Source organism: Punica granatum, chromosome 3, assembly GCF_007655135.1.
Source record: "Punica granatum isolate Tunisia-2019 chromosome 3, ASM765513v2, whole genome shotgun sequence".
Classification (NCBI taxonomy): domain Eukaryota; kingdom Viridiplantae; phylum Streptophyta; class Magnoliopsida; order Myrtales; family Lythraceae; genus Punica; species Punica granatum.
The window spans coordinates 8588657-8612337 of NC_045129.1; the positions used below are offsets into that span (position 1 = coordinate 8588657).

A 23681-nucleotide genomic window follows, 5' to 3' on the forward strand; every position below is an offset into this window, starting at 1 on the left:
AGAAGACAATTTAGCATTTGATGATGGAACTTTCAAATGCGATGATGTCCGACGTACTTGTCAACAATGTCATTATTATATCCATTTTTTAATAGGCTATATCATTATTATATACATATAAATGATATAGTCTTAACTAATTAGCTCACCCGGTATGTCATCGTCGCCCTTTTCGCTCGTTATAAATACGTGATTAAAGGCTTCCTAGCTTCTCGATAACCTTTCATATACATTGGTAGCTCTCTTTCGATCATAAGCTATTCTCCACTTCATCTCAGAGATCATATAGGACATCGGATGGCAAAATCGCCAGAGCAAGAACATCCTGTGAAGGCGTTCGGATGGGCTGCACGGGACTCTTCTGGCCATCTATCCCCCTTCGACTTCTCGAGGAGGTTTAATATTGCTTTCTCTTTCTTATAAGAATTGATGATTCCATTCCTCTCATTGTCTTATCTTTCTAATATTTTCTGTCGGAATATCGCCTGTGTACTTATCAAAATAAAATTCCAACGCCGTAACTGTTTGTTGTATCCTAAATCATCATCTTATTAGGAACTAGAAAGATAATTTAACTAAAAGGTAAAATCATATTTATTATGATTTTGCAGGACTACTGGAGAAAATGATGTTACATTCAAGGTGCAGTACTGCGGGATATGCCACTCCGACCTCCATAACATCAGAAATGAATGGGGAGGAGCTGACTATCCGATGGTCCCCGGGTATGTCAATGCAAAACTATAATGATCTGTGGCATGAAAATAATGGGCGTGGCACAAGTGCACCCGATCATCTGCTCCTCGATCCCTGATATGTTAAACGCAATTAATTAATTAGTTGTGTATTATCTCTTCGTTTTGGCAAATTTAGGCATGAGATATTGGGTGTAGTAACAGAAGTGGGAAACAAGGTGACAAAGTTCAAGGTTGGTGACAAGGTTGGTGTTGGGGCCATAATAGGAGCATGCCGCTCGTGCGAGAGTTGCGCTCAAAGCCTTGAAAACTACTGTCCCAGCATGATCCTCACTTACAATACCAAGGACCGAGAGGGGAGCACCACCTACGGTGGCTACTCAGACATCATGGTGACGGACGAGCACTATGCGGTGGCAATACCTGACAATCTGCCGCTGGATGGGGCAGCTCCTCTCTTGTGTGCCGGGATCACTGTCTACAGCCCCCTGAAGAACTATGGGCTCGATAGGCCGGGGCTCCACGTCGGTGTGGTAGGACTTGGTGGCCTGGGCCATGTGGCCGTCAAGTTTGCCAAGGCCATGGGCCTTAAGGTGACTGTTATTAGCACCTCACCCAGTAAGAAGGAGGAGGCCGTCGACCGGCTGGGAGCTGACTTGTTTCTGGTCAGTAATGATCCGGAACAGATGCAGGTATGTAATATGGTTTCAAAAATGTAGATTTTCTTCGTGTAACAATCTATGATGGATCTATTTTTTATTACCTTTTCTTTCTGAGATTATTATCTTCTGAATTTTACGTGGCTTGCAGTCGGCTATGGGCACGGTGGACATTATCATTGACACTGTATCAGCCGTTCATGCTCTCCTCCCTCTGGTTGAGCTGTTGAGGTCTCGTGGGAAGCTTATCATGGTCGGCGCACCACAGAGGCCACTCGAGCTACCGATCATGCCCCTACTCTTTGGTGAGCTTCAAATTCATTGTGATTCAATAGCACAGCCATGCACACAAGATCGGCTAATTTGCTTCAGACAAGCAATCTAAGCTATACCACTAATGTATATCCCAATATAACAACTAAGTCATGTACATTGCATGCATAGGTGGGAAGATAGTGGCTGGGAGTTGCGCCGGGGGGCTGACGGAGCTGCAAGAAATGATAAACTTTGCTTCAGAGCATAATATAACATCTGATATCGAGGTCATTCCAATGGACTATGTCAATACTGCTATGGAGCGCCTTGCAAAGGGAGATGTCAGATACCGATTTGTCATCGACATCAAGAACACATTGAAGCCTGCTGCCTAAACTTGTGGTTTTCTCTTGAATTTTTCCATGTAAGACAAATATATCTCAACATGCCCAGCTATAATTTTTTTCAACTATTAAGTTGAGGGCGAGGAAACCAAAACAGAGGATGGACACATACATATATGCGGTTTAAGCATTTCCCAAATTGTGATTTATCTAGTACTGCCTATATTTGTTTGTACGTGCTCGACATAAAGCACAATAGACTGCAATAATCTTCTATATAGATAAGTATCAAATAAATATGGTTCAATAGTGAATTCCAAAACCTATATTGTAATGTCGTTGCATGCTAGCTTCGATTGCTAATTAGTTGTAATTCCTTGTTGCGCTTGAGATCACTTTATGTCTCTAAATTATTTCCTGTTGAAGAATTCTTTTTTTCGATTATAAGGGAGGCTCATAGGCCAATTATATTAAAATAACAATCATAAATATCTAATAAAGGGACACGTATAGTCACACTAGGTATCGAACCCGTGACGTCTTGGTCACTAGGTAAGATATGCACCACCGCGTTGTATCCTCTCTTGATTCTGTTAAAAAATTTATGACATTAAGAAAATTTTGTTGAACTTGTCCCTTCAAAAAGATGGATCATGGCCTAATATCAGTTGGTTCAAATACTTTTCTTAATCCATGATTTTGAGTTTGAATTTTGTAAATGGAAAATACTCACGCTAGTAGAGTTTTATCCCACAGTAGGGGACCGAACTCCAACTAAATTAATTGGATCGCGAATCTATGTAGAGAGCAACAAATTTCTCCGCCACTATGGTGTGTCTTGTCCAAATGGTTTATGATGGGGTGACAACTAGTTTTGTGATGTTAGGGGATATCATTATTGCCGAACCTAATGCCTACGTTGCATTCACTGGTAAAAGAGTAATTGAACAAACATTGAATAAGACAGTATCTGAAGGTTCACAAGCAGCTGAATATTTATTCATGAGGGCTTCTTCGATCCAATTGTACCATGTAATCACTTTAAAATGATGAGCAAATAAATTCCTCTAATTTGTTGTAAAATGTCTAAATATAAAGTAAATTGCCCATATTTTGAGTAAGTTATTTACGTTTTTAATAACTTACTCATAAGGTAAGTAAATTACACATATTTATATGTAAATTGCACACCTTTCAAAGAATTTTACTGAAATTTATGCTAAATTACATTAATTTTACTTAAATTTTTGTAAATTACTTGATTGTACGATATATATAATCACTTTTGATGATTGTATTATAGAATCTTATCTAATGGGAAAAGTCCCATCGGTCATGCTTGTCGGCCCGGAGAGCTCGCAGTGTTGAGGTATGGGCCCAGGATATGTCACCTACTAGAGCATCCACAATAGGCTAAAAAACCGCCGCAGTTGCTACTAACATGGTAACTAACTGGCCCAAATTTTGCTCCCTATTATGAGGGCAGGGCCCAGAGACAGCACGCCAGGTGGAAGGTGCGGCCCATCATCCTGCTGCCTCAAATTTCCTTTTATTTCTATATATATATATATATATATATAAATTGCAACAGATTTATTGCATTTTTTTTACATTGCAAAGAGCCAAACGGCTCTTGCATTGAACATTTTTTTAATAAATTGCAAAGAGCCATTTGGTTCTTTGCAATTAGTTCTTTTAATTGCAATTTTTTAACCTTAAATTACAACCCGATAATTATCAAATAACGTGGTGAGGAAGAATTAATAAGAATTTTTTAATGAAGAATAATTACGATAATTATCTGATTAATTAGCATCAAATCTCTAATTTCATGCAATTTGATTGATACTTTTGTACGTCACGTGACGAGGTAGGATTTCCCAATATAACTTCTCAATAAAAGAGACATGGATAGTTTTTTTGTTGTGAAATATGGTATCAAAAAGTCCAATTAGACCAGAGTAATCCAGTTGAGCCGATGAATTTTTTGCATTCACAAGTCGGTCCATTAGAGGAAAAACTCTCTCAGTATGGATTTTTTACATTCACCAAGACTCAAATTCGAAACATTACTTAAGCGGAACAAGCGCCGAACTGCTTGAACCAACTCACTTTAATAGGCATGGATAGCTGCATTACAAGTATCGAATATCAAATCTCTTAGTTAATATAATATGTGTCATTGCACTACACGCTTTTTGATAACACTAGTCGACCAGCTTCAACATATTAAGTTAGGGTCGAAGAGAGTATAACGTAATAATTCACATTTATATTTGAAAATATGGAGATTTCAAATTCGATACTTTTTATAGAATTATTTGCACCACTTTATTAATTATTAAAATTATATTATATTAAAAAAATCAACGTGCGTTCGTTGTAATCGAAAAAAATTGGAATTTATGATTTATAACTTTTACATTGGTATGTATCTTTTTATTGGACTTTTTTTTGTAGTTAGGAATAAAAAACAAAGATATTTTATGAGGACATCTTGCGAAGTATTAAAGAGATTTGATCTAATGATTAAGAATGAGCTCAAATATTCATCTAATTTCGAATTCGAAATTCCTTAAAGTTATTAGAACGTCTTTAACTTGATTACCCGTTTAAAACATACGTGCTAGTTACGGGTCGTACAACTAGTTTTATCTTAAAATTTCGTCTTCAATTTTGGAGTAACCACGTGTATGTCGAAAGGACGGGTTGACTCGACGTGTCGGACTGTTCTATCACGACAAGTAACTATCTAAGAAATCTTCCCTTGAGGGCGCAAGTTGGCCCTTCGTACAAAAGCAGACGAGTACGAGTAGAAATCTGGCGAGAGTAGAGAGGATAGCTATCGGGTCAACGAAAAAAGTGCAAAAAACTTTTGACCGACAGCATAAAGTCATAAATTGATAAAGATAAGGTTTCTTGATATCATTAATTATTATAATTAGCTCACCGGGTATGTCATCCCAGCCGCCCTTTTCTTATAAATATTCTCATACTGCATGTCACCCTTCTTCACTTCTCTCTGGCACGTTCCCATATCGCCAAATAAAATTTATAGCTAGCAACCTCCTCCCTAGCTCGAACAGTTCACGAATTCTTCCCGAAGAACAGAACGACATCTCAAATGGCAATATCACCCGAGCAGGAGCACCCCGTGAAAGCCTTCGGGTGGGCTGCCCGAGACTCCTCCGGCCATCTCTCTCCTTTCAGATTCTCTAGAAGGTCCATTTTCGATCTTTGTTTCTCATAACATGAGATACTGTCTCGTTCTTGAGGTTTTCTGCTTTTCTCTTACTGAGTTGAATCAGTTGATGGATAAGTGTATTTACATATATATTTTCTCAGTCGAAATGCATGATTTATATTTGCAGGGCAACATGAGAGAAGGATGTTACTTTCAATGTTTTATATTGTGGGATATGCCACTCCGACCTTCATAACATTAAAAATGAATGGGGAGGTGCCACGTACCCCATGGTGCCCGGGTATGTATACGAATATATTTGTTGACACGATTGATCTTACTAAGATACGTAACAAGAATATGTTTACTGTATATGTGGCACGACTCCTTTACTATGATTTGAACCATTTTTTACTCAAATGTAGGCATGAGATTGTGGGAGTGGTGACAGAAGTAGGCACCAAGGTGACAAAGTTCAAGGTCGGGGACAAGGTTGGTGTTGGGTGCTTAGTGGGATCATGCCATTCTTGTGAGAACTGCGCCAATGATCGCGAAAACTACTGCCCTGAAATGATTCTCTCTTATAAAAGGAAGTATTATGACGGCACCATCACCTACGGGGGCTACTCCGACATCATGGTGGCGGATGAGCACTTCGTGGTGGCGATTCCTGACAATCTGCCGCTCGGTGGTGTGGCTCCACTCCTTTGCGCTGGAATTACAGTCTATAGTCCATTGAAGTATTATGGGCTTGATAGACCCGGGCTCCATCTCGGTGTGGTCGGGCTCGGTGGATTGGGCCACATGGCTGTCAAGTTCGCTAAGGCCATGGGAGTCAAGGTGACTGTCATTAGCACCTCCCCAGGGAAAAAGCAGGAAGCAATGGAGCGCATCGGGGCCGACTCGTTTTTGGTTAGTCATGACCAAGAACAGATGCAGGTACATCCTAACATCTGAAAAGCGTATATTGTCGCAGTGGTCTTAGTTATCTAAACCTCCCTCTATTATGAATACTGTCTGCTAGGGAAACAATGATCTTAGTTATCTAATCCTCCCTCTATTATGAATAGTCTGCTAGTGAAACAATGGATGGTATCATAGATACAGTCTCGGCAGTTCATCCGCTCCTACATTTGCTTGGTCTGTTGAAGAGAGATGGCAAGTTAGTTATGGTTGGTGCACCAGAGAAGCCGCTCGAGTTACCAGCCTTCCCGCTGCTCAACGGTATGCTTACGCTTATTACCGGAGTTCGATAAATCTGGGTCTATCATCTCAGAATGGGAACCACCAGCTTCTTGAATTCATGATATTGTGAATCCGTAGATTGATTTGAGGATTTTCATTTAATATCAGAAAAAGGAGAGCTAACAATTAATACATTGATTAATTACAGGTCGGAAGTTTGTCAGCGGAAGTTCAATCGGTGGGCTAAAAGAGACACGAGAGATGATAAATTTCGCTTCAGAGCACAGCATCACATCAGACATCGAAGTTATTTCAATGGACTATGTGAATACAGCAATGGAGCGACTAGCAAAAGCAGATGTTAGATACCGGTTCGTTATAGACATTGGGAAGTCTACTGCCTAAGAATAACGTAACCATCGGTTCACAAGGACGATCGAGAAGTCACTTAGAGAGAGGATTGATTCTTTCAAATTTTCCGTGTCGTTTCTCATTCACTTGCCTGTTGTATATGCATGGATGTCCCATGCATAGTTGCCATTTTCTGAAATAAAGTCCAATAGTGGATCCAGTGATACAGTTGTCATACGACAAGTTTGATGAGTGTTCTCTGTATGTTCATATAATTGTTGAACTTTTTTTCAAGAAGCAGTTATCCAGGATTTGCAATATCTTTAAATTCGATCATCAGTGGTCGTATTATTGTCGGGTCAGCTTATTAGTAAATACAATTCTATTAGTCAGGTCTCGACAAATGACGATGTCGTATTCTTAGATCAGCCAGGGACCAGCTTCAACCTGGACAATCTTGGGTGATGTCGCCATCCTTGGTGTTTGATGACCTCCATAGACAACACTCGAAGTAGATTCTGCATCCATTTTAGGTCGGCCCTTTGATAATAATTGAGCTCTCAAGCTTAATTTTATTGATCCTTGAATAAGCGTATATGTATGCTGAAGCTTTTACACAAAGATAGCTAGTAATCAATGAGATTGTAAACTAAAAGGAAAGAAATCCTATCTTCTTAATCTATGTAAATATACAAGGTAGTATAATATACAGTATACATGGCAAAATATATCCGTGATATACGCTTCCAAGCTTAAAATGACATTTCTGGTCCTCGGATAGTTAAGCCATATGTCTATTTAGGCACTGATCCTTGTCGATGCCGAGGAGGTTGGCATTGGTCGGAATTATCCCAGCTAGTCACCCTGGGGATTGATTCCAAACCGGATTAATTTACTGAACAAGCGCTTCTAATAACGACTCTTTCTCGGTAAAATGAAAATGGGGTCGACCAAGCAGCCACCACAAGTTTCATAGTTAGCGCAGGAAAGACAAATAACCATGAGCTCGAACAAAAGAGATGCTAGTTCTCTCTCATTTGTCAATTTATTGTTTATTATTCATTATGCCTATGAATATTATTTCTATGATACTAGTTGTATATATGATCACAAGGCAATCACGTCGTGCCACTTCAACTAATAGTAATGCGTTAAATTATGCATAACATGATTGAAAATTGAAAAGTAGACGTTTTGTAACGTTTCGGATGAAAAGATAAAATAAGTACAAAGGAAACTGGGATTAAAATGGAAAAGGTGGAAAATTTCGTGGACTAAATTATACCTGCTTATTAGTACGAAGAATCACGTATTGAGTGACGTAAGTTGGTCCAACATACCTACAACGACATATAAATGTATGGGATTCTTCCAGCATCACGCCCTATTCTGCTTTGAATAAGAGACATGCCCTATTATGCTTTGAATAAGAGACAGTTACGGATTTGATTGAACTTTCACATGCGATGATCTCGTCCGACGAAGTACTTGTCAACAATGTGATTGATTATACGTTGTCTTATCATACGAGTAAGTCACCATGCATGTCGTCTCTCCCCCTTCACTCAATATTATACGTGAATTATTAGCACTTCCTACCTTCTCACTGACCTCAAACACACATTTATAGCAAAATCGCCTGACCAAAAGTATTGGAGAAGCACGCCCACCATAAGAATTTAACTGAAAAATAAAGAAGGAAAAAAAACCGAGATATAACTTGATAAAATCCTCAAACCAAGGACAACATCCAGAGATGGCTAATTTCTTTCAGTTACATCAAACACTTTTTTTTTGGGTTGAAATCCAACACTTAAGTTTGGTCAGCGTGCACATAACCTATAAGAATTTTTTTTTTTCTGTCAACCTTGATATCCGAAAATCTCAATTGGACCCCGATTAATCTAGTTAAGGGTCGGCCCACTAAGGAGTATAAGCGTAGATTTTCTTTCATTCACAAGACTCGAATTCGAGATCTTGTTTAAAAGAAACAAGCATCGAACCGCTTTGACAAAACCACTTTGGTCGATTAGAAGATTTTGCTTTTGGCATTTGGCGTCCAAAAGTGTTTTTTTATTTTTATTTTTTTTTCGGTTGCAAGGGAAGCCATGTGCCTAGTACATTGAAATAGAAATCCTAATATCTAATAAATGGGCACAGGTAATCCCATTGGGTATCGAACCTGAGACCTCGTGGTCACGAGGTGAGATGTGCACCACTGTACTATTTCCTCTCTTGTTATTTTGGTTTGATGCTAAAATTACTTGGGGGATTTTATTTCCCTTCTAATTTTGGCATGACTTTGTGAAAATGTGGAAATATGTAGGTTTGACTAGCAATTCCAGTATATTCGGCTGGGGAGAAGACAGACAATTTGGCTCATGACAGTAGTTCATGGCGGGAGAAGAGAAATTCATTGGAAATGCCAAATCCTCTTAGGTAATGTGGCACCACATTGAAGTCACGTGGAACTCAATCTACCCTATGATCGTGACATTGAATGTGTGGTGCATCGTGTTAATTAATGATGGAGTACACATTGATCTATGCCTTCTTTTACTTTGGTTTCGACGTGCACATTCTGCCTTCTTTTATGCAGAATATGCATCTATCATTCTGCTTCTGGTTACAATTTAAAGAGTAGAATTTTATGCAACTTTTGTTCTTTCTCTTAATTTTGGATGTGTCTCCTCTGTTGTATTAAGATCTGGGGCGCAGATGTTATTGGAAATTCTCCATATTTTGTGTCAATATCTTCTGATATTGAAGGCACTTGGTTTCCCCAGATCTTTTGTGAGCTGGATCATTGCATGTATTGCATCCCTTTTTATCAATTGCTACGGGTATCTCTTGCAGGCTTTTTAAGGGAGGGAAGGGACTGAGACATGGCGATCCCCTTTCTCCTTATTTATTCATTCTTGCAATGGAGGTCTCATCAATGCAGCAGCCAAGAGCGGCGCTATTAGATATCATGCTCGCTGTAAAGGTATAAGGCTTACGCATATGCGCACTGCCTTTGACCTTATGGTGTTCACTAATGGTAGAGCATCCCCCATTCAAGCTCTTATATCTGTGCTACAAGAGTTTCACAACTTGTCTAGATTGAGGCTTAATACTGATAACATAAAGGTTTTCTGTGCTGGTGTTTTTCAAGATCAAGTGCGGGCATTATTGTCTGGTTTCAAGCTAGAAACTTTGCCTCTAAGATATCTTGGTTTACCATTGGTCTCTGGAAGGTTGTCGACCGAGGAATGTACCCCTTTGACTGACATTATTACTTGCAGAATCAAGAGTTGGACATCACGTTATTTCTCTTATGCTGGTAGGCCGTAATTGATTAATTTGTACTTTTCAACATGCCAAGTTACTGATGTTATGTGGCTGGAAGTTTGTCTCCCAAACTGGAGGGTGGATTGAGTGTTAACGAGTGTGGAACAAGGCTTCTATTTTGAGGCATCTTTGGTCTATTATGATAACTGCAGGTTCTTTGTGGGTCACGTGGGTGAAAATGTATTTAATTTAAGGGTGTAGATAGACACTCGCGCCTTTTCAAGTACTAGCTGTGGAGCTGAAGAAGCATATGAAGCTGCGCCCATTGGGTAGGCCTTTTTTTAACTATAAGGTCAAGGATGGTGCAAATTTATACTTTTGGCACGACTGATTGTGTAAGAGGGGGCCTTTGTCTGAGGTTTGTACCAACGGCCTGAATTGCCTTCCTTCTATTTACTGCGATCAGAAGCTTAATGCAGTCTTTTAAGTAGGGGCATTGGTGCCAGCCTAGGAGTATTGATGCTCAGGCTCTTCTAATTCAAAGCTTTAATTCCAACTTCGGTCAATTTTGCAGCATCTGATAGGGTGTTTTGCAAAGACAAATTGAGGTTCATTCTGTCTTAGGTTTGGCAAGATATTAGACCATGTAAGTATAAGGTATGCTGGCATAAACTAATTTAGTTCGCAGCCCCAAGGTCACATTTTATTAGCTTCCTGGCGATCCTCAATAGATTACATACGAAAGACAGATTGAAGAAAAGATGATGCAATGTTGCCAGTGACATTTGTGAAATGTGTGGGACTGCGGAGGAACCACGGGATCACCTTTCCTTTACCTGTCCAGCCACTAAAGTTGTTTGGCTAATGTTCAAAGGAAGCCGTTAGTGCATAAGCCTGTCGGTGGTTGCAATGAAGACTTGGCTTATGCTTTACGGTGAAAAGGTAAGGAACTAGAGGTTACGATTAAAAAGATGGCCTGCACTTCTTTCATCTTTGTCATATGGAGGGAGAGGAACTTAAGACGCTTTCCGTTGCCGCTTGTTCTCTGTCGACTTCCTTTCAATTGTTTGATCTAATGTAAACGTGAGGTGTTGGATTTCTGTTTTTCTTTTTGTTTGATCTGATGTAAGTGGGGGATCTTCCCCAACTCTTATATATGTTAACTTTGGTAATACAAAGCCGCACTAATAAAATAAATAAATAAATAAAATATATATATATATATATATTCTTATGGATGCACAATTTACGTACCGTGTACAATATCATCTACTATTATGTCATTTAATATCTCATTTATTATTTAAGCGAATTACACCGGTTCAAAAAAAATATATTATCATTTTTAAAATAGAATTATAGGTATTTAAATCCATGGAGATGTACACCACGTGCAACTCACGTGGCCTTCCGACTAGTAAGGTAAAAAAGCCTATATTGAATAAGATAAATATATAAAATATGTTAGTAACTTTATACATTTTTTTAATGAAAAAAGTAAAAAAGAAAACCATAACCTACTCTTACGTTTTCTGGTTTATAGTATTTTTCAACAGTGACACTAGTCACAATACGTGAGTACTATTTCCTGTTTATTAATTTTACAAAATATTATATAATTATCGCATCTCTTCAAAATATATTAAAACATAGTATTAGAATTTTGAAAATTAAAATTTGAAAGAGTCTTTCAAATTTTACAAAATTTATACAGCATATATTCTAAAATATCCTAAAAACATGCTGTGGTTAACCATTATTTATTTGTTTAAAAAAATATTATTTATAAAATAATATTATATAAAAATTTCAAATAATTCAAAAAAATTTAAGATAGATTAAGAATATCGAGAAAATTTCATTGAGTAATGTGGATATTATAAAGCCATCATACCAAGCTCGCCTTAATTCTGCCTTTTATATTTTAGTAAACTGAGCTCGTATTTGGTTTTAGAGTTGAATTTTAGTTTTAATTGATTTGTAATGATTGTATTATTAAATTATGAGAAAAAATGTGAAAAAGTAAAGAATAGTTGAGAGAAAGTAATGATTGTGCTGTTGAATTGTGGAAAAAATAATGAATAGTTGAGAAAATTTATTATTAAAAATTGAATTGAATGATTAAAAAAATTGAAGAACAATGAAAAATTAATAATTGTGTTGTTGAATAAAAGATAAGTGGAGTAGAGTAAAAAAAAATTTCTAATACCAAACGAGATATGTTTATCAGTTCAGAAAAGCCAAAAGCACAAAAAAAAAAGCTTATGTAAAGAAATCAGTAAAGCCATCATACAAATTTGGTTTAAAAATTGATTGTAATAATAGTTAAGAAAAGTACGTGAGATGATTTATTATTAAATAGGAGATAAATATAAAAAAATAATAATGATTATATTGTTGAATTGATGGAAAAATAGAGTAGAGAAGAGTAGAGTAAAATTTCACTTCAAAACCAAACACGACCAAATGTCTTAAGGTAGAAAGATTTTTAAAATTTGTTGGGGTACGAGGGATATTGCTTATTTGTAATAGGAAAAATAGCACCGTATAGCATGTTTGTTTGATTTTTTTCATGTTGTAGCACAAATTCAAATCATTTTCTTGTATAATAACCTGAAAAAACAATATTTTATACCGCATAGCACGTCGTCGATTTTTCATTGAAATTTGGATGAAATGCTGAAGTGACGGCTTTTTCTAGAGTACTTTCGCACAAAATATTACTTAAGGGAACTAAATATAATTAAATAAACTATAAAATTATCAAAAGAAAAGAAAAAAAGGATTGGATCGGAGGGGGTCGGGACCTCCCCGATTGGCCACCGACCCCCTAATTGGGGTCATCGGCCTTGTCTGAGCTGGCTGAAGACCCCAAACGGGGAGTCAGTGGGGAAGCCCTTAACCCCCTCAATTTAAAAGATCCTGGTCGGCTGGGATCCCCAAAATTGAGTGGGTCAGGGGCTCCCCCGTTGGTCATCGATCTCCCGATTAGGGTTACCGGCCTTGTCTGAGGAGACCGATGACCCCCGCGGGTCACTGGCCTACTACCCTCAATTTGGGGGATCCCAGCCGACTGGGATCCTCAAATTAAAGAGATTAGGGGCTCCCCCGTCGGCCACCAATCCCCTAATTGGGGTTGCCGGCTTACTCTACGCCGGCCCGCTACCCTAATCGAGGGGTTGGTGGCTGGTCGGGGAGGCCACGACCCTTACGATCCAGACCTTGGGTTTTTTTTTGAGAATTTTATATTTTATTTAATTAAATTTAGATCCTTGAAGTTATATTTTGTGCAAAAGTACTCAGGAAAAGCAGCAATTATGTCAGCATTCCATCCAATTTTCAACAAAAAAAATTTCGTGTTGTATAAAAAAATGATTTGAATTTGTGCTGCAGCATGAAGAAGTCAATAAATCATTTTGTATGGTGTTATTTTCCCTTTATAATATGGTGATAGATTCAATTAGTGAATCCTACAAAACATTATCAAGATATTACATATTATCATGTAATATATTTAAATAAGTAAATTTAAAATTAAATATTTGAAATTTGAGTTCAATTTAAAATTAAAAAATTCATAATTAGTAGATAATATTATAAAAAGAAAAAAATATAATCATTAAAATATTCAAATAGAGTTCATTGAGTGTCCAAGCGTTTTGAGATCATCAAACTCGGCACCTCAGCTCTGCTTGCATGTGTAATACAGGTATAGTTATTTATTGAAAAAATAAATTGCAAAACATATTTTATAGATTACCGCATCTTATCAATTATATTAATTTGAAAATTTCAAATTTCAAATAAAATGTGAAAAATTAAAAAATGTACATACTTTATAAATAATCGCATCTTATCATATCATATTTGTTTGAACACATTAAAAAGTCAAGAGTATATTTAGAATATTATTGAGTCTTTTAAATTATGTTCATTTGTAAAATTAAAATTTCAAATAATTAAAAACATTTAAAATAATTATAAAAATATGATAAAATTCTAAATAGCTATCCCAGCATTATGAGATCATCAGACTAGCCCCAACATATCCCATAGGTTTCTTATATGTATGAAGTATTGCAACGGCACTTGTTCTCAATTTATAAAATCGGAAAATTTCAAAGTTTATTCTCATCATTAGAACTCTTCGTGTAACTTATTTTCCGTCTCCTTCTCCCTGCTAGACCTATAGTTTTATGGATGGAAAAGACAATACCTCCTCCAATTTTGGATAATACCACATTTATGTCGATAGGATTGGGTGACTTCGTTACGTGGTATGTAGATCGGAATGTTCCATGACAAGTAATAAGCTCATAAAATTATTTCCTCGAGTGCGCAGCGGCCCATATAAAAGTCAACATAGTTACACAGAAAGTGCTGGAGACTTTTTCAAAATAATTACTATTATATTATTCTTTCTTTCAGTAAGTCTATTATATTAATTATTAGCTCACCAGGTATGTCAGCTCCGCCTCGGCTGCTCTGCCGTTCCCTTACTATAAAAACAATCTCATACTGCAACCCTTCTTCACATCTCCCTCGCAAATTCTTAGCTATATTGCCAAATAATTAAGAACCTCACTCATTCTACCTGTAGCATCACTTTCCCAAGAACAGTTACCGAATTCTTCCCGAAGAACAGAATGGCATCTCAAATGGCAAGACCAAGAGGACCCCGTGAAGCCTTCGGATGGGCTGCCAGAGACGACTCCGGCCATCTCTCTCCCTTCAAATTCTCAAGGAGGTCAGTTTTTGCAAGCTCTTTGTTTCTTATACCATGAGATTAATGTGTCTTCTTATACAATTTTTCTTTCGATTGACATTCCCTTATTTCAGTTGATCGTGTGTAAGTGTATTTACATTATGTTTCTTTTGGCTGAAACGTATGATTTATTTTTGCAGGGTAACAGGAGAGGAGGATGTTATCTTTAAGGTGTTATATTGTGGGATATGCCACTCCGACTTCCATAACATCAAAAATGAATGGGGAGGTGCCATGTATCCTATGGTGCCCGGGTATGTATACGAACATGTCTTTCTGATTTGTTGACGTGAGTGTTATCATCTAATTTTGATTGAGATCTCAGTAGCATTATGATTAATAGGTGGTATGAGTAGTCCTTCTATTGATTGAAGGGCTTAAACATAATGTGTACCTGATATCTCAAATGTGCTTACGTATTCAAACAACTTTTGCCCAAACACAGTCACGAGATTGTAGGAGTGGTGACAGAAGTAGGCACCAAGGTAACAAAGTTTAAGGTTGGAGACAAGGTTGGCGTTGGGTGCTTAGTCGGATCGTGCCACTCCTGTGAGAACTGTGCCAACGATCTCGAAAACTACTGCCGTGAACTGATTCTTACTTACAATAGCAAGTACCGTGATGGCATCACCTATGGGGGCTACTCCGACATCATGGTGGTGGATGAGCACTTCGTGGTGGCAATTCCTGACAATCTACCGCTCGATGGCGCGGCTCCACTCCTATGCGCTGGAATCACAGTCTATAGTCCATTGAAGTTCTTCGGGCTTGATAAGCCCGGGCTTCATCTCGGTGTGGTCGGGCTCGGCGGATTAGGCCACACGGCCGTCAAGTTTGCAAAGGCCATGGGCCTCAAGGTGACTGTCATCAGCACCTCCCCAGGTAAAAAGCAGGAGGCCGTGGAGCACCTCGGGGCCGACTCATTTTTAGTTAGTTGTGACCAGGAACAGATGCAGGTACATGATGAGAAAGACATCTAATTATTTAATTAAAAACATACATATTCCCAATAGTTTTAGTTATCTCACTTTTTCTCTAGAAATGTTTGTAATGATAGTAATGCTTATTATCGACAGTCTGCTATGGGCACGTTGGACGGTATCATAGATACAGTCTCTGCAGTTCATCCTCTCCTACCTTTGATTGGTCTATTGAAGAGCCACGGCAAGCTAGTTATGGTTGGTGCACCAGAGAAGCCGCTTGAGTTACCGGTCTTCCCATTGCTCATGGGTATGCCTCTGCTTACCACAATTCAATATATCAATGTGAAGTATACTCATTTGACATTTTTCATGTAACCATAAAACGAGAGTTGACATACATTCATTAATTACAGGTCGGAAGGTGGTGGCTGGCAGCGGAATCGGTGGGCTAAAAGAGACACAAGAGATGATAAATTTCGCTTCAAAGCACAACATCACCGCGGACATTGAAGTTATTCCAATGGACTATGTAAATACTGCAATGGAGCGGCTTGTAAAAGCGGATGTCAGATATCGATTCGTCATAGACATTGGGAATTCATTGAAGCCTACTGCCTAAGAATATCTGTCTGTTCACGAGAACAATCGAGGAGTCAATCAGACAGTGATTAGTTATTGTTCGTTCTATTTCTCCGTGTTATTTCACGTTCACTTGTGTCCTATGTATTTGCATTGATGTCCCAAATCTGCCATGTTGTAAAATAAAGTTCAATATTGATTGATATCATTATTGTTTCTTCAGGCAAGCGTTTGTATGGAATTTACATATTTGATTTGTCAAGGGTCTACCGGAACAATAAAAATTTTGAAGTTTTGAGAGAGATCAATGACAGGTCCGGCGGCCCCCATGCTAGTCTCGCTGTAAAATTCGCTACCTAACAAGAAATACAAAGATCTTTACCATGAGCTAAACGAAAAATCGTCTAATATTTGATTACAGATCTTGAATTACCAAACAAATTTCCTCGTGCACAAATAGCCTCACACCGACAACACACCGCGGTACTCAAGAGAGGAGCCAGGCTGTTATCATGTTATGAACCTTCAGTCATTATAATTGTCTCACCTTGATTTACAAACATATCTGAATGCATCAAATGAAGGTTGGGCCGGGTCACCTTTGCTTTGATAAATACATGCACTGCTAGCTCGAACATGACCACAGGACAGAGTATCGGTCGCAGAGATATGATTGACAAGAACATGAAAAAATTTTAACCGAATTAGTCAAATGCAATATCCCGATTTTATGTGGAAGACAACTTAATACATAAGACAGAGCTCCGCAGCCCGAATAAGACTCGTGAGTAGCTATAGAACGGGTCTTGGGCCTAGTAATAAAATAGATAACAGAAAGGAAGTAGAGCGTATGCAAAACCAACTTCGCTTCATTCTTCGAATTTTCATTTTATTCCAAAAAAAAAGTGCATGAGAAATCTAACCGATAAAGATTGTAATCTTGAACCTCTTAGCTGTAGGTTACAGATAGTGTGAGTTTGGACCTCTTCTCGAGTAATATATCTGGTAAATTAAATGCTCCAAGGTCAAGCTGAAGACAGTTGAATACAATTCTGACCCAATATTATTATTTTATTGATAACATACGTAAAAGTTCTCCCATGTGAGCTCACCAGCTATGTCAGCTCCATAGAAGAGGATGCAATTATATATATATATGTGGGGAAGGATGTGTCATCTTCAACCCCATCCGCCGGCCCAGAAACAAACCCTTCGGAATATTGCCGATCGCATAGGTACCCAGCTGACAAGAGCCTTAACAGAAAGGAAAGGAAAGCAGAAGTTTGTAAAGCAAGAAGATGGTGAAATCGTCGGAGCACAATCATCCTGTGAAGGCCTTTGGATGGGCAGCCCGGGATTCCTCTGGCCATCTATCTCCTTTCAACTTCTTCAGAAGGTTCGCATATTTCCCATTTTCTGTAAATCTAAAGAGAATTACATGTGCTGGTGGGCATCCAGATTGGTTGTCCATGGATCGGAACATGCCTTTTATATTGAAGTGAAGTGGCGGCACAAGCATGGCTTAATGATGAATATATCACTTTGTGCAGGTCAGTCGGAGAGAAGGATGTGGCACTCAAGGTGTTATATTGCGGATTATGCCACTACGACCTCCACCAAACTAAAAATGAATTGGGAAATTCCGAGTATCCTATGGTTCCCGGGTGAGTCTACGAGTACTTGTATTTCACATTCGGTACGAAGAAATGATACAGAACTAACTGTTTTACAATGTCATTATATTCGTTTTACACCCCTGTTCTTATTTAAGGCAGGCATGAGATTGTGGGAGAGGTGACAGAAGTAGGATCCAGGGTAACAAGATTTAAGGTAGGAGACAAGGCCGGTGTCGGTTGCATGGTCGGATCATGCCAATCGTGTGAGAACTGTGCTCGGGATCTCGAGAATTACTGCAGGAAAATGATCCGCACTTTCAACAGCAAGGACCATGATGGGACAACCACCTATGGCGGCTTCTCTGACGTCATGGTGGTGGATGAGCACTTCGTGGTGGCGATACCTGACAATCTGCCGCTTGCCGGAGTGGCTCCGCTGCTCTGTATTGGAATCACGGCTTATAGCCCCTTGAAGTACTATGGACTTGACAAGCCTGGGCTCCACCTTGGCGTGGTTGGGCTGGGCGGGCTGGGGCACATTGCTGTCAAGTTTGCCAAGGCCATGGGCCTTAAGGTCACTGTCATCAGTACATCACCCGGCAAAAGAGAGGACGCCCTGGAGCATCTTAGCGCCAACTCGTTTCTGGTCAGTCGTGATCCGGAACAGACGCAGGTGCACAGTCTTATGTAACTACCTAACATTGAATAAAATCATGCTCACCATTCCGTTCTGGTTCTAAATATGTAGTTTTGCTCGTTTTAGTCTGCCGCTGGATCAATGGATGGCATCATAAATACAGCTGTCGGGATTCGCGATCTTGTGCCCCTGATTGATCTACTGAAGAGCGATGGGAAGCTTGTAATGGTCACTGCACCAGACAAGCCTCTCGATATACCAGCCGCGCTGTTACTGTTAGGTGAGATAAACAACACTGTCACCTTTCATTGCTTGAACTCTTTTCTGCTTTGCTCGAAGTCACATTAGTTTTGGGAATTAGCTTCAGAAATTAGAGTAAAAATCCTCTCTCTTTATGCACCAGCCGGAGAAAATAATTTTAGATTACTGCTAATGACTTCAGAAAGGAAGATGGTTGGCGGAAGCTTGATCGGGGGAATGAAAGAGACGCAAGAGATGATTGATTTCGCCTCTAAACACAACATCACATCAGACGTCGAAGTCATACCAATGGACTATGTGAACGTTGCCAACGAGCGGCTAGTGAAAGGGGATGTCAGATACAGATTCGTCATCGACATCGGGAACACGCTGAAATCCACTTGCTAAAGATTTTCCTCTACTTGTTTCTCTCATCAAAGGGAGCGAACTTCAATCGTGACTCGTCTCAAACTGCTTCTTCCTTGGTCTTTGTCTAATGCTGTGCTGTTCTTCAGCCACACTGTGCTCAAGGGCCATGGCTGGGCTTAAAGTTGGGCTGACGTCCGATGTGGGGCTAAACTGAAATTGCCCTGATAATACTTTCTTCGGTTATAAGGGAATAGAGTGGGCCAGGGCCTCTGATATAAGAATAGGAATACGAAAAGTAATAAAGGGACGTGGAAATCCTACTAACAAGAATCGAATTGGAACCTCATGATCTATAGTGGTGACTCGTGCTTCTACAACAAGTCCTCTTCCTCGAAATGCACGGGTAATTCTGCCTAAGTTATCATTAAAACTTCAAAAATCAAAGAGAATCTCCAGAATTTTCTATTCATTTATTCTATTTTTTATTTTTTTTGGATAAAACTAAGAAGCGTCCAATACTATACTGCAATCTGACAACTCCAATGAGCTTGATAGGGAATATTAAATGCAAAAATAAAAAGGTACGAGAGTTGACCGGTGAGAATTAAATAGGAGACGTTGAAAGTGACTTATAAGTCTCCATCATTAATCGGCTTGATTTGCAGAGTCCCATATTAAAAATGGTCGAGAGCATATCCTAAGTATCCTCTCTGTCTCGGGACCTTTGACTATTTTAACGATCTATTACACCGCCACAGAAATATAACGCAGCATATTATAGGAAAGAAGATTATTTGGCCGTCATTTTCTTATGGAAATAATTATTGGGACATATATATATCATTCTTTTTTATTTATTCTCATTCTCATTGACATTATGCATCTTTATATATACAATTCTTCATTTCCATTACGCCCCCACTAATGATGCCGCGTATTTTGCCTATCCTTTTATAGGATCAATTACATAATCACCTCATAATTTCTGCATACAATAGTGACACTATTTACTTTGAAATAGCACAGTGACATAATTGAAGGACGATGACAACTCATGTGAATTTCGAAAAATGGACAGTGCTCCCCTCATGTAAGGGGCATAATGTCTTTTGAAACTTTAGAGGTCAGTGGCAATTACAAAAATATAGGGGATGTCCGCGTTTGGGATAGAAGGTGTCGCTATTCTATATTTATAAAGTAGATAGAGATTATCACTGTCTTGTAACAAAACTACACGCTGCGTTTTAATTAATATTTTTCTTTACATATTCAAATTTAGTTATATAAATAACATTATTACATATAATTCTAAAATTATTATAAATGATTCTGTTAATTGGTGCGTCAATAAAACTGCATATTATGGTTTTCCAAAATTAAAATAGGATGATAGTTTGTGATTGATTTATCAAAGGAACCATCATAATTTGGTCAAATGGCTCCATTTTCGCTGATGAGCGAAAACTTGGCATCTTCTTTTCTTCTCTAAAGTCCCTCCGTGACTTCCTCTAGCTTGCCTTTCTGCCTAACTTACTTCCTCCTCCTAAATCTTGACAATGCCAGATCCCTTGAGTTCAACATAAACCGCTTCGATCCATCGTCGAAGGATATAATCTATGAGGGAGATGCACATCCTTCCGTTGGGGTCATAGATATTACAGATGCTGAATGCCTTTGTCGTGTGGGTCGGATCACCTACTCTGAGAGGGTAAGGCTTTGGGACTCAAAATCCAGGGAGGTCTCAGATATTACATCTCACTTTCGTTTCGTGATCGACACCAGAGGAAAGCCTTATCGCCAATATGGTGCAGGCTTTGCATTTTCACTGCCCCCACAGGATTTCAAATTCGGGTAAATTCAGCGGATGGCTTTTTAGGGCTATATAACACTACATACAGCGACTCGTCACAAAATCAGGTTGTTCATGTCGAGTTCCACATGTATGCAATCCCGAATGGGACCCTGATTATGAGCACATTGGAATAAACATGAATTCAATTTCTTCTGCTCTTACAGTTCCTTGGAATGTGACCTATCATAGTGGAGATACGGTTGATGTGCGGGTAACTTATAACAGTACTACGAAGAATTTCTCCATCTCTTGGAGCTTGCAATCATCGCCAACACTTTCATCCACAATTGGTTTGACCGTATGGGACGCAGTTGGATTTTCAGCCGCAACCAGCAGTTTAATGGAGCAGCACACTCTTAGCTCTTGGTACTTCAAATCAAGTCTTCCCATAGATGTGATGATCTCTGATAGCTCGAAGAAGGAAAAAAAATCCTGATGGCCACAGTGATCCTAGTTGGGGTTCTGCTGAACGGGCCGATTATCGTCCTAGGTTTCATATCGAGAAGAAAGCGAAGGAGAAGCCAGGAAGAAGCTGAAAGGACCACCCCGACGTCGGTGAGCAATGACGTTGAAGGGGGCGTGAGTCTAAGAAGGTTTTCATACAAAGATCTGGCTTCCGCAACCAACAACTTCTCGCTTGATTGTAAGTTGGGCGAAGGTGGATTTGGAGAGGTTTACAGGGTATACTTGCTAGAGCAAGATATGGCGGTCGCAGTGAAGAAGATCTCGAGAGGGTCTAAACAAGGGAAGAAGGAGTACATAAATGAGGTGAAGATCATTAGTAGCTTGCGGCACAGAAACTTGGTGCAACTCATAGGCTGGTGCCACGTTGGAGGCGAGTTCTTGCTCGCGTACGAGTACATGCCTAAGGGTAGTCTCGACTCCCATTTATTTGGAAGGACGAGGCCTCTGACTTGGTCAGTGGGGAACAAAATTTCTTTTGGGTTAGCTTCAGCCGTGTTGTATCTTCACGAAGAGTGGGAGCAATGCGTGATTCAATGGGAGAGGGGCTATGGATGTGCTGAATCAGAACCTGAGATGAGCCTAGTGGAATGGGTTTGGGATCTTTACGGAAGCGGATTGCTTGCCATGGCCATAGATGAGAGGGTGAATCAAGATTGCAACCAGGAGCAAGCCAACTGCTTGATGATTGTGGGGCTCCGGTGTGCACACCCCGATAGGAACTTGAAGCATCCATCAAGCAGGCGATTCAAGTCATGAACTTCAAGGCAGGTGGCATTCCAGATCTTCCAAAGAAGATGTCTGTTCCAATGCATTACGTCCCAACGCCATCAGTAAGTTCCAATGAGCCCGTATTAGCATCCATCGTTGAAGAGGGTTGCTAAGTAAAACAAGTCGGCTTGCAGCCTGCAGGGTATTGATCTTTTGAAAATTGGTGTGTCCTTCAGTTTCACTTTTGCAGTACTATTGGAAGCTAAGAGACATACCCTGTTCAATTTAAAGGCAAATATCGGAGATAGATTTTTCCAACCATTGCAGTGACCGAACCATACCTCTTTAATACTTTCCCTTTAGCTTGATGAATGTTCCCCATATGTACCTGGAAGGATCGTCCCCATTCAATTTGGATCTTCCCTCTGCCCCTGATATTTTTATTGTGCTGTAATCACGAAAAATATCACAAAATTTTGATTTGATGAATGAGTTAAACAATTGAGAAAAGATAAAAAATTCAAGACACAAGAAGTGTTTATGAATTTCTTAGTAGCTTTTGCTGATGACAGCCAAGAAGACCTCAACTGTTTCCAGAAAACAGAGCAGGCAAAGCAGACGAACTGCCGGATTCCGCCATATCTTGTCAAAAAAACCAATTGTCTCGCCCCTCAATTCTATCTTGGAATAATCCCTAGAAACTCATTGGCCTAAGTTCGAGTTCCTGGGGTTTTCTCTTCAATGTGTTCCCAGTGTCGATGACAAACTGGTGGCGAGGTGAAGCAATCCATGGCAGTGTTCACATTACCAGGAGGAGTACCTCAATACCGAACATTCTGTCTTTTTAGCAGCAAACTTGTGCGAAAGGTCTGCCTTTAACGTGAATTACGTTCAGAGATTTCGAAGATAAGCTACCAAGCTTCACCTTAAGGCCCAAGGTCATACCAAATTACACGGCCTAGTGCCCCAAGACCCACCTAAGCGCGACCACAGAGAGGTGGAGCCCGGGCTTGTCAAGCCCTGTAGCGCTTTAAGGTGTTGTAATCTATGAACCCGGCTCAATGGAGCAGGAAATCCCATCCTCGGCCGGAAGATTATCACGGATTGCCACATTTTATTGCCCGTCTGCCACTTTGATGTCGAAGGGAGCCACTGTCTGTGAAGATCTGGCATTGTGCTTGGAGATATACGGGAATTTCGGGGCAGTAGTTCTCTAGGTCTCGAGCGCAATTAGTGCTCTGCCTAAATGCCGGGCTGGCACCAAACTTGTTTCCTACCTTAAACATTGAAACTTATGGGATGAAAATCAATTTGCCCGTTCATTTCGACTAATGTATAGGATGGAAATTTCACTATTGGGCCATCTCTTACGTAAGCTTAATCCTCCTAATGCACCACAAGAGAGAAGCATAACTTGCTAAAGGAAATATGAAAACGACATCTCATCAATTCAATAGATGAGCTGCAAAGAAATATCCACACTTTTATTGATTGTTAAACAGAAATTGATATATACCCTCGAGAATCAACAAATTAAAGACCCAATGATCCACGGCCGGACTCCACTTTTAGAAAAATAACAAA

At 39.3% G+C, this 23681-nt stretch overlaps 4 protein-coding genes and 1 pseudogene across 6 annotated transcripts; all 5 read left to right on the forward strand.

Annotated features, from left to right (window-relative positions):
• The first annotated feature begins 223 nt into the window (after positions 1-223).
• LOC116201656 (probable mannitol dehydrogenase) lies at positions 224-2176 on the forward strand. The gene is made up of 5 exons (XM_031532959.1): positions 224-395; positions 612-725; positions 874-1387; positions 1506-1659; positions 1799-2176. The coding sequence occupies exons 1-5, from the start codon at positions 298-300 to the stop codon at positions 2002-2004; spliced, it is 1086 nt and encodes a 361-aa protein (XP_031388819.1). The 5' UTR covers positions 224-297; the 3' UTR covers positions 2005-2176.
• A 2774-nt stretch (positions 2177-4950) lies between these two features.
• Positions 4951-7257, forward strand: LOC116201658 (probable mannitol dehydrogenase). Of its 2 annotated transcripts, none has more exons than XM_031532962.1 (5): positions 4951-5228; positions 5325-5438; positions 5563-6076; positions 6208-6361; positions 6531-7257. In XM_031532962.1, exons 2-5 carry the CDS (start codon positions 5428-5430, stop codon positions 6725-6727), a joined length of 876 nt encoding a protein of 291 aa, XP_031388822.1. In that variant the 5' UTR covers positions 4951-5228; positions 5325-5427; the 3' UTR covers positions 6728-7257. The 2 variants fall into 2 exon arrangements, with proteins under 2 accessions (XP_031388822.1, XP_031388821.1); XM_031532961.1 differs by having other exon boundaries at positions 4952-5175.
• A 7225-nt stretch (positions 7258-14482) lies between these two features.
• Positions 14483-16495, forward strand: LOC116201657 (probable mannitol dehydrogenase). The gene is made up of 5 exons (XM_031532960.1): positions 14483-14690; positions 14849-14962; positions 15154-15664; positions 15785-15938; positions 16045-16495. Exons 1-5 carry the CDS (start codon positions 14590-14592, stop codon positions 16248-16250), a joined length of 1086 nt encoding a protein of 361 aa, XP_031388820.1. The 5' UTR covers positions 14483-14589; the 3' UTR covers positions 16251-16495.
• Positions 16496-17381: 886 nt separating this feature from the next.
• Positions 17382-19539, forward strand: LOC116201655 (probable mannitol dehydrogenase). Of its 2 annotated transcripts, none has more exons than XM_031532956.1 (5): positions 17382-17606; positions 17761-17874; positions 17986-18499; positions 18590-18743; positions 18867-19539. In XM_031532956.1, the coding sequence occupies exons 1-5, from the start codon at positions 17509-17511 to the stop codon at positions 19109-19111; spliced, it is 1125 nt and encodes a 374-aa protein (XP_031388816.1). In that variant the 5' UTR covers positions 17382-17508; the 3' UTR covers positions 19112-19539. The 2 variants fall into 2 exon arrangements, with proteins under 2 accessions (XP_031388816.1, XP_031388817.1); XM_031532957.1 differs by having other exon boundaries at positions 17383-17606; positions 18906-19539.
• Positions 19342-22680, forward strand: LOC116201659 (annotated as a pseudogene).
• Positions 22681-23681: the final 1001 nt, after the last annotated feature.